At 49.1% G+C, this 10952-nt stretch overlaps 1 protein-coding gene across 1 annotated transcript; it reads right to left on the reverse strand.

Annotated features, from left to right (window-relative positions):
* Positions 1 to 8704: 8704 nt before the first annotated feature.
* Foxd1 (forkhead box D1) lies at positions 8705 to 10078 on the reverse strand. Its single transcript, XM_052160062.1, has one exon. It carries the CDS (start codon positions 10076 to 10078, stop codon positions 8705 to 8707), a length of 1374 nt encoding a protein of 457 aa, XP_052016022.1.
* Between the last annotated feature and the right edge of the window lie 874 nt (positions 10079 to 10952).

The raw sequence follows: 10952 nt of genomic DNA on the forward strand, positions 1-10952 counted from the left end.
GTGTACCCTCGAAGGTCCAAAACTTGGACTCTCTGAAAGCGTTTGCAAATTTCATATTGAAATTTCTCAAATGGAGATTTTTAATTTTAAAAAAGTATTAAAATTATTATATAAGAAAATACTTTGCGTTATTTTACATTTTCTTCTATCTGTAATAAAACGTTTAAACGTGGGAAGAAAAGAAGTGCCTTTGAATTTCACAACTTGGTCTCTGAGTGTAACTCTTCACAGACCCATGTGAATGTAACCTCAGTTTGTGCAGGGTTAGGGTTCACAGTACAGGAGGGCCTGATAAAAACCACCACCACCCCTCCCTTCTCATTTGAAGAACGCCTTCTAAAATGGGGAGGGAAAGACTCATGGCTCTCTGCTTGACAGAGTTTGAAGCTGGGTTACCTCAGTATCCCAAAGCTACTTACACAAATTTGTAAAATTTGTATTTTACAAATAAAGTAGCTACTTGACAAAGATATTATCAAGGCAATGTCATCAGTTTAGTTTATGTACTATTGACATTTTTAGTAATTTAAAAAAAAAAACTGTTTTAATGGAGAAAGAATTACATACCTAACCTTCTCCTTGCCATAGTTTCCTGCCAAAATGGCTTGTTCCTCCTGTTCACTAAATATGCTTAGGTAATTAGAGGTAGCCTAGTGTCAGGAATTATTTAATTTGTTTCCTATATTTAAAGGGATTTGCAATATAGCAGGTGTTCCATAAACAGGGCAGCCTAATCCTACTTTTCAAAGCTTAGGGGTTAGATGATCAGGAGATGAGCTAGTTGAGGGAAGGAACAGAGCGAGAGGCTAGAAGAATGAGTTTAAAACACTCTCCATTTGTTTATTTTAGAAGAGGTGAGAAAGTTATCAGTCCAAATACACATCTGACTGCGGTAAAGGCAAACCTTTTATCTTCATTATTTCTTCATTTTTATCTTCATTATTTCTAGAAAGGACTGAGTAATAACTGATTTCATAGAGAGACAGAATTTTTTTTTAAAAAAAAGGTAAGTGTGCAGACATTTATAATTCAGGGATTTAGTTTTCTTATCCCATAGTTTGGAGATTTTTCTTCTCCTTTTATTCCTGAATGAATAAGATATAGGAAGAAGACGCACAGAGACCATGATTCTTTATGTTAATATGTTTTTTTATTTTCCAGAACATTTTCATATAAATTATTTTACTGTTAGATGTCATCTTCTGAGAAAAGAAAAAGAAGGAAAACATGAGAAAAGAGGAAGACAGAAAGCTACTCAGGAGAGCAGAAACTGACGTAACAGTTAATTTCCAAGTGGCCTTTGTTCTATGGCTTTAGAGATTGTTTGGTTGATGATTAACCCCTTCCGTGTCATCAATTATTTAACAATGAAATCTTGCAGCCATTTTCATGCCCTCAAAACTCTACAGGAGTAAGGAAAAGTAAAATGGAGTAGCTTCCATTCACAAGTCTTTTCCTGTAGACTGTTCTCAAGATATGTTATTTTGATTACTGAAAACATTTTCCTGTTTTAATAGGAATTGTTAGTTAAGTGTGCAAAGTAGGAATTCATCTGTGTCCTCCCCTGTGTTTGCTTGCCAATCTGTGATTGATCAAGTTACAAGTGAGAGTGAGCTAGAGGTCTGTGCTCCCTCTGGAGCAGTGAGACTCAGGCAAAGCATTCTCCTCCTCTTTACTGCTTCCCTCTGCATCAGCTGGGCCTAGCTTGTATTCGACTTAACAGACTAGAACAGTTCTGCACATAGTTCCAACACGCTACACACAAGGAAATTCCCTATCTTGAAAAAAAAATATCCTTGATAAGAGTGGAAAATATCTTTCCATCCCATTTCCATCCCACCCAATAAGTTTCTGGGATTTAAAAACAATAACTTCTTTTTTCCCCCAAAGGAAAGCCTGTCATTCGTGATTGCGTTCTGCAACTCACAACGTGTTGTTGTGTTGTCGTCGTGTCAAGCCTAGCAAGTGCTCTACTGCTCGCTCAGGGTGGGATGACTCTTTTAGAACTCCAATCCCTGCCTGGGAATGCTGTCCGTTTTTGAAGCAAGGGCTAACTGGCAGCTAGTCGTTCCGACCAGAGCTTTAGGGAGAACTCTGCCAGGGTAGGTAGGAGACGCCCATAGGCTCTCAGCTACGAGGCTCCTTTGCTGTGGATTAAGCCTCTGGGATTTGACAGCAGCATTACCCAGAGCTAGCTGTGCAAAAGGAGGAAAGTCTTCAAAGGTGTGTTTTCAGCAAGGAGGGGGAACATTCCCAAAACCAAAAATGGAACAATTGTGGCCTTGTAAGACTTGCTGAGCAGTGTAGAAAAGTGTTCTCAACTGGCAGGCTTTGACTTTTAAAAATCTACAGAAGGGGCTGGAGCGACGGTTCAGTGGTCCATAGCGCCTGATGCCCAGCACCCACGAGATAGTTCAGTTCAGTATCAGAGAAACCAATGTGCTCTTTTGACCTCCATAGGCACCAGGCATGCATGTGGTGCACAACATGCACACATGAAAAACATTCATACACATGAGATAATCCGTTATGATCTACAAGAGATAGGGAAGTTACAGGGGAAGAGGACAACATGGCCTGTTTGTGATGTAGTCAGACAGAACCACTCCTGGAGAGATCTTAAAGAAGATTGTTGATGCCAAAAAAGAAAGAAAAAAGAAAAAGAAAAGTGAAAAGTGGGTTACTACGGGGGTTCCACGTAGAACTGGGGGGGGGGGCTCTGAAATAATCAGCTGTTCATTCTAAACACATCTAGAACACTAGGCTTCTCTCTCTCTCGTGGACACGGTAGAAGGGAGTACAGCGAGCAGGCAGCAATGCAAGAAAGGATGGTCGTGCCCTCCGAGAATCTTTGCTTCCACTATGGGGTTTAACAAGTCACAGTAATAAATTGGCAACAGGGTCTTATGAATATAAAATGGGGTTTCCGTAGTCGAATCCCAGTAGCTATGACCCTGGGCAAGTCATTTATTCTCTTGTGAGCCTTGGCATCTGGTTTGTAAAGCGGAGTCCACCATGATGCTTTCCCTCACTGTTTCAAAGTGAGGCTCCTCTTAGAAGGCTGTCGGTGGCCTGGGGGCGTGGCTCCTTGGTAGAACACAGGAGAGCAGCACACTGAGTTCAGCACCCACACCGCCAGCAAATAAAACTTTCCAAAATTAAGACATTGGTGTAGCCGGCGGTGGTGGCTCACGCCTGTAATCCCAGCACTCTGGGAGGAAGAGGCAGGTGGATTTCTGAGTTCGAGGCCAGCCTGGTCTACAGAGTGAGTTCCAGGACAGCCAGGACTACACAGAGAAACCCTGTCTTGAAAAAAGCAAATCCAAAAAACCAAAAAAAAGAAAAAAAAAGACATTGGTGCTGAAATATTAGTGAAGATCTTTCTTTGAAAGAAAATCCAAAGTTGGTTGAAGGTACGAGGGCTAGAATAAGAAAGTGAATCCTGGGATGCCCATAACATCTGATCGGGTTTGTATCCAGCTGGGAAAGTGATGTCCATACTCTTCTGTATATGTTTTACTCTTAAAAGTTAGAGTAGCTCAGAGTAGACATTGCTTGGTTTTGGAAACAGGGTGAAATGGGTAGTCTGGTTACGCAGCTCAAGCTGACCTCAAATTCCTGCCCCAGATACCAACATGCTGGGTCAAAATATTTTTTTACAGTTAGGATGCTGGTGGAAAGGACAGATCAGCACAAACCTTATAACCTACCCCCACCCCATCTCAGCTCCTAGTCAACCTGCCACACCTAGAGGCTTGGAAGGGATTCACTGGTCATCAGCTGTTATTTTATCCTCCTGGACTTTGCTTGCTGGTGATTTAGGGGCGTTTTCTTGGTAAAGAAATGGACCAGGAAGCTTCCAGACCACCAGAAGGGTCTTCAGTAAAAAAGTAACCTAAGCTGGTCACATAAAAAACTAGATGCGACTGGAGAGAGGTGCTGTGCAAAGACACGAGCCAGAAAGTGAATCTGGTCGGGAAAGCACAGTCCCCAGCAGTCCCGAGCAGCTGGCCAGGATCAGAGGCTCCATCTCCCTGTCAAACGTGAGTGGATCTGAGTTGGCAGCCTATTTATTGCTAAAGTCAAAGAGCTAGATTTTACACTAAACATATTTACACATTTACATTCGTGGCCCTATAAACACACCACATTTCACTGGCCGTGACATCAAACACGTTTGCCCAACAGAAAACATATGCCTAATTACAAAATCATAGAGGGAGGGAGGCGAGAGGCGAGTGGTGGCTGACAGGGCCGCGAGCCTCCATGCCCCTGTGTGACTCAGTGGTACTACAAGGAAGCTGGCAGACAGTTGAGCAAGGACACGGTGTCTCCCTAGGTCCATGCCCGTCTGGTTCAGTTCTAGAAGGTGTTCTAAACTGGGGGGTGGGGATGAGATATGGGGGGGGGTGTCTTGGTATTCCAATTAAATGCACACCGAAGTTCTCTGACAAAGCCAGATGAGACCAGTGCGGTTCCCTGGGAAGATTTGGTTTGGGTTGAATTTGATCCTGATAACACCGTTTAAGTAGCCTCCCACGTGACTTTGCTCTGTCAGTAATAAAAGCAGGTGCAAATAGAATGTCTGGTTAGCACATACTTTAAAGAGTGTAGCCCGGAGTCCTTGATTTTAAGTCTCAGCTGTGGGCAGTAGGGTCCTTGAGTCTTAGCTGTGCATAGTAGGGTCAGATCCCTCCCCGTCAGCAGCAGGTTTAAAAACACCTTTAGCAGCTCCCAGTTTGGTCTTCCTTCATGCAAGGAAAGCAGAGCTTCTATGGCCAGAAAGAGAAAAAGGAAACAGGCACCGCCTCAACCAGTGGCCTCGGCCAGCCTTTAACAAACTACAGGGTCTGGTATTCCATCAAAATAATCACCTTCCATCAGAATGAGCACTACACACACACACACACACACACACACACAAACGCGCACGCGCACACACGCACTCACACGCACACGCACACATACACACACACACACACACATTAGTCAAGCTACAGGAAGACATGTGGGTTTATGAAAAAGAAAATTGTTCAAGTGGCAGAAGCCTTTTCCCTGAGATGCGTGCTCACTGCAAGAGAAGGATGCTCACTGCAAGAGCTTGAAGGATGTGCGTGTCCAGAATTCACCCGCAGATCCATCGGCAAAGTTTGGGCAAAGAGCGTTGCTGGGGGGGGGGGGCAGAGGAGCTTAGATGGGTGCACATAAAGATTGCTCAGCAAGTAAAAGATGGGGCAAAGCGCCCCCACAGCTTCCCCCTCACTTCCTCGGTTACATGTTTCTTTCTTTTTCTTTTTCTTTAATAGGAAAGGAAGTGCCTCTTAATAAATGTGTGGGTGGGAATGGAAAGGAGCCCGTTGTCCAGCAGAAGCACTAGTGTGTGTGTGTGTGTGTGTGTTTTTAAAGACATAAAATAATTACCCGATAGAGAAAGAAATCAACCACGAAGCAATCTGAGGTCATGACACCATGTGTGGTACAAGGAGCGATTCAGCCCATAAGGGCTTCATTACCCCCGCAATAGATAACATTTGGCTAAATCTAGCTGCAGATTAAATCCCCGCAGCACAACAGAGCCTTGAATGGGGAGGCTCCTTTTTGTGTGGTCCTTCCTCGGGAGCTGCCTGAACCATTAGCCCCAATATATCCCTCTCCCCATTAACTGCAATTCCCTCCCGACAGCGCTTCGGTCATTTGTCTCCAAGCTCTACGGGGGCGTTTGATGAGTAAAGAAACAAGGAGAGGAGAGAAAGGCGTCGGGTTAATGAGTTGTAGCAAATCCACACTTTGTAGTCAGGAGGAGGAGAGCTGGTGGCCAATGTTTGTCCAACTGGTTTATTTTTCGAGACCCAGGCTATTGAGGAAGGCTTGTTCGAGCAGCCTTCTTGCCTACAAACACACAAACATCCTTCTGTTTGCCTTCAAAGAAAAGGGGTAGGGGGAGAGAACCAGCACTGGATTTGCATGCGAATGAGGAGCCCCAGGAGGAGACATCCTTGCCCTTCAAAGGCCTGGGTAGACCCGCTGCCTTTGTTCCAACACCTGCTTGTCAGCACAGCCTGGCCAGGCGTGCCCCACACTTGGGCTCACCCGCCCAAGGCCCACGGTCCACTCCTCGGCCCACACCCAACGCCCTTACCACTCTGGGCCCATACTTTAGGGCCTCTTACTACCCCCAAGCACCAGCCCGCCAAGCAGGTTTGCTGAGTAAAGGCCACCACAAACACCCAAATCTCAGAAGGCTGAACCTGATGGGATGCTACAGACTAAACAAGCTCACTGCACCCAGCCTGATCAAAAGCAGGTTTGTGCTCTGCTGCCTGCGAGGATGATGCGGGAGCCAAGCACAGGGGACACCCCCCCCCCCACGCCCAGAGCCAGTACCGGGCCACCCTGAGCCTCGTGTAATGAAAGCCTGGGGAGCCCGGAATAGAGCTCCTCTTTGCACTTTATTAAGATCTTAAGAAAAGGCATAGCTGTGATTCCCTGCTTTCAGGGCATCTATACACTCATCCTGGGGGGGAAAAAAAAAAAAAAAGAATCACACGGTTTTGTTCTTGACTTTCTTCGCAATAACTTTCAAATCTAAAAGTCCGTTCTGAGTCTACCTATGCGCATGCCTTGCCTCTGTATGGTTTGCCTTTGGAGCCCGCCTGCGAACACCTCTGCAAAAGGGCTCCTGGGATACAGATGGTCTGAGGCCCGGGGTCTGCTTTCCTTTAAATCTATATTAGATAGTACAAGAAGCTTTTGAATATAAGATGTTCGTCCACAACTTGCTATATATTTAGTGGTACGTTTCAGGTGTAAATATCTTTACTCTAACCTCGAGTTTACCTTCCTCTACACATCTCTTAGGGGGGAAAGCAAACAAACAAAATTTCATCTTGAGGTTTTGAGTCTTTTTCTTCTTCAGAAGAGACCAGGCATCAAATGTGGTCAGCCCTGCACAGTACTGGCCCATAATGAAGACGTCATGAACTGAATAGGTTCAGTCTGTGAGTCTTCAGATACTAGTAGTTTGTACACTTACCACACTTTAAAGAAACCAAGTAAACAGATCTCTACTGCAACCTGCTGACCCAAAGCATTTAAATTATGTGTTGTTACATATGCATCCGCCACAAGCAGGGATCACAGTACCATCTGCACTTAACCAAGATTAGCCTCAGCTTCCGTAAGGAACTATAAGTTAAATGTAATCAGCAATGAAAGCCTAAAAATTCGAAAAGGGCCACCCCAAATCGCCCAAATTGTTTATTTAGTTCTGTAAACACCCAGGTAGTTTCATCTTTAAATCTTTGAACCACACACTCTGCTAAAGTTGACAAATTCTCTTGCCCTTCGGTTATCCATTTAAGCCAAAATCCCAGTCAATTTGCCTTTGCACTCAGAACTCACTTGTGTAATTCCTGGACTCATTTTACCTTAAATCCCAGAACTTTCGCATACAATTCATGTTATAAATGTAAATATTTGCTTATCCAGGACCTTTAGCACCTTTAAACAGATAATCTCCTCATCTCTTTTTGCTGTTAAAATTGTAAATTAGAGACCAGCCCTGCCTGAGTTTAGCAGAGTGTTTGAGAGTCCTTTTTTTTTTTTTCTGAAAAGTGAGCAGAAATTAGCTCAAGAATTTCCAAAATAAAACCGAACACTCCTGCTAAATTACATTAGGGTGACTAAAACTTCAACTTTTAAAATGTCTTCCTGATCTTAAAGATGGACAAAGCTTGGACTTAGAATTATCTAGCAAAGTAACAGCTTTCATTTGCCCGTCACTAAAAAAACAAGTTCTGAGCAGCGAATGGTTCTGATTTAGAAAGTTTAAATGAAGAACTATGGCAGCGTGGTCTCCTGGTTTTGTTAGGCTTTCTTTGAAAGTACTGTTTAAGTAGATCCCGTACTGAATTCAGGCTCATCTATAAAACCCTTTTTCTTCTTCTTAACAGAAAAGAAACTAAGAAAGGGACAATTCGGCCAATTACTTAGGTGGCTTTTCTTTGAAAATTAAGCATTTTATTTCTGAAAAAAGTGTAAAAATCTTACATTAGAATAGTACAATAATAATTGCCAGTAAAATTTACAATACTCCTTGCAAAGAATACGTAGTAAGTACAAAATAAAAATTCCGCATGTCCATTATGATACAAAACACAGGTTAAAAATAGGAAATGATAAGTTTCGACTTGTTTCTTGTGTAAACATGTTAATCTTCTTTTTTCCTTTCCATGAAAAAGTATACCAAACAAGTGTGAACAAATAAAGGCATTTCTTGGAAACCTTTACTGGTTTTGTATAAGCTGCATTTAAACATTACTTTTTGTTTGTTTGTTTTTAAACGCCTGGACCTGAGAATCTCTACACTTCAAAAAGGTTTAGTTTTGATGATTTTGCTTGGTTTTTCTCAATTTGTCAAAAGTCAAGGAAATTCCTAGTGCCAAGACAAGGCGACTCCCCACCTTCCCACCCCAAGTCAGGGTTGCAGCATAGGGCGATTTTGCATAAATAGATTGACCCTCTGAGCCAAACTGCGCGGCGCCCCAGCTGTCGCCCAACATGGTCTGGTCCAAGAATCCGAAGCGGGCGAAAATGGGGACGCGAGATCGCCGAGGGCCTGGAGGGGCGAACAAAACCAACCCCCCATCCGGAGAAAGGAGCCGGGGGTCCTACCTTCGCTCTCTCCCGCGCGCTAACGGCGTTTCTAACAATTGGAAATCCTAGCAGTAAAGTTCTCCACACTGGACAGCGCAGTCCCTTGGTGCAGAGTCCCCAGAGCGGCGGACGACGACACGGAGGAGGCGGCGGCCGCGGCGGCGACCACAAGCGAGCGAGTGAGCGCGACTGCCGGAGCCGCAGCCGCCTGCACCGCGCAGCCTCCGCCCCCGGCTCCCGGGACGGTCCCGCTGGCGGCCCCGGGCGAGGCGTGCGCACCGGGGGCCGCGGGACCCCGAGTGCGCCCGATGAGGCTCTCGATGGAGAAGGGCGAGCGTGCGAGCGCTGCGGCGCCAGGGCCTCCCGCCTTGACTGCGGCCGCCTGCAACGGGCCGGGCAGGGCGGCGGCCAGCGCGTGCGGCCGGTAGCCGAAGGCAGTCCGCGCCAGCTCGGCGGCCGCACCGGGGGGCGGCGGCGGCGGCGGCGGGGGCGGTGGCGGGGGCGAGTGCGGATGGAAGGCGGCGGCGGCGGCGGCTGCGGCGGCGGCGAAGAGCGCGGAGGGCGGCGCGCAGGGCGGCAGCTGCAGGCCGTAGGCGCAGCCGTAGGCTCCGTAGCCGCAGGCGGGCGGCGGAGGCGGCGGCGGGAAGAGCGCGGCGCCCGGGTCCCCCGCGCCCGCCGCCGGCCCCGCACCGCGCAGCAACAGCGCCTCGGCCGCCGCGTGGGGAGCGAGCAGCGGCTGGCGCTTGAAGCGCTTGCGGCGCCGCAGGAAGCTGCCGTTGTCGAACATGTCTGCAGACTCCGGGTCGAGTGTCCAGTAGTTGCCCTTGCCCGGGTTGCCTGGCTCGCGCGGGATCTTGACGAAGCAGTCGTTGAGCGACAGGTTGTGACGGATGCTGTTCTGCCAGGCGGGGAACTTCTCCCGGTAGTAAGGGAAGCGGCCGCTGATGAACTCGCAGATCTCGCTGAGCGTCAGGCGCTTCTTAGGGCTCTGCAGGATGGCCATGGTGATGAGCGCGATGTACGAGTAGGGCGGCTTCACCAGCGGGTTCTTGGCGCCCCCGCCCGTGCCCGTGCCCGTGCCCGCGCCACCTCCCGCGCCACCTCCCGCTCCGGCGCCGCTGCAGCCGCCGGATCCGGTCCCCGGGGCGGGCGCAGGACCCGGAGGCGCGGGGGACGCGGCGGGCCGCGAGGCCAGCAGCAGGTCATCGTCGTCGTCCTCCTCCTCCAGGTCCTCGAGTTCGTCCTCCCCGGCGTAAGAGCGCCGCCGCCGCTGGGCCGAGCCAGGCAACCGGGACCGGCCGCCGCCGCCGCCGCCCTCGTCGTCATCGTCCTCCTCCTCCTCGTCCTCGCCCTCCCCCACCACGTCGATGTCTGTCTCCTCGGCGAGGCCAGAGGCATCGGACATCTCCGTGCTCAGGGTCATAGCTGGGGCGGCGCGGTGGCGGGGCGGCACATAGGGGCACCGGGCTCCCGGCTCCCTGGCCTCCCCAGGCCGACCCCGGAGCGCCGGACGCGGAGCGGGGACGCCACGCTGCGACGCGCGGCTGCAGGAGGTGGCTGGGGCTGCTCGGCGCCGCTACTTGGAGAGCCGGGCTGCGCGCGGTATCTGTGCTCCCCGGCTCCGCGTGCACCGAGGGGAGAGAACGCTAGACTTGACCTTTTCCACTGCGGTCCCTCTAGCCGGGTTAGTCCAGGACGCGGTGGCTGGACCCTGGTGGGCCAGTCGGTGTCGGGCGCCCAGAAGGGCACGGGACGAGTGAGAATATAGAAACAGAGCTCGGCAAGACCAGGGCTGAGTCCAGAAGAGGGCGGACCTTGTCTGGGCTTATAGCAGAAGGGGGCCTGTCACATGGTGTGCAACGTCAGAGCGCGGCCCAGGGAAGGAAAAGAAAGGCGAGGGAATCGGCGTGCAAGGAGAGAAAGTTCACCCGCAGGAGGGGCAGCAGCAAGAGTTGGAGACTGGAGCCCACTATTTCTTGTCAAGGTATTGGATATCCTGAATCCCACCCTAGTGAGCCGCGAGCCGGACCCGAGGGCCACAGGAGTTCAAACCCCTAGCCAGATTCTCCCGAATTAGCCCTTCAGTCCTAAACTCAGAAGTGTTCTGGGGACGCTTCGATTGAATAACTCGATGGCCTGTAGGAGCCATCCCACTGGGGGACAACTGCTCTGTGTGTGAGGTGGTCCCTGGAATATTGAACAAGGGAGTCTGGTGGGGTGTCCCAGGTCCCCTGGATTGGGCCAGTCTCTGCCTGTGGAATCTGATGAGAAATCTCCCATTTTGAGCACGGTAATAA

The sequence above is a fragment of the Apodemus sylvaticus genome, chromosome 16 (assembly GCF_947179515.1).
Source record: "Apodemus sylvaticus chromosome 16, mApoSyl1.1, whole genome shotgun sequence".
Lineage (NCBI taxonomy): Eukaryota > Metazoa > Chordata > Mammalia > Rodentia > Muridae > Apodemus > Apodemus sylvaticus.

What these genes read in the sequence shown, in the direction of transcription:
- Foxd1 (XM_052160062.1), bottom strand. Translation starts at nt 10,078, where the DNA reads ATGACCCTGAGCACGGAGATGTCCGATGCCTCTGGCCTCGCCGAGGAG.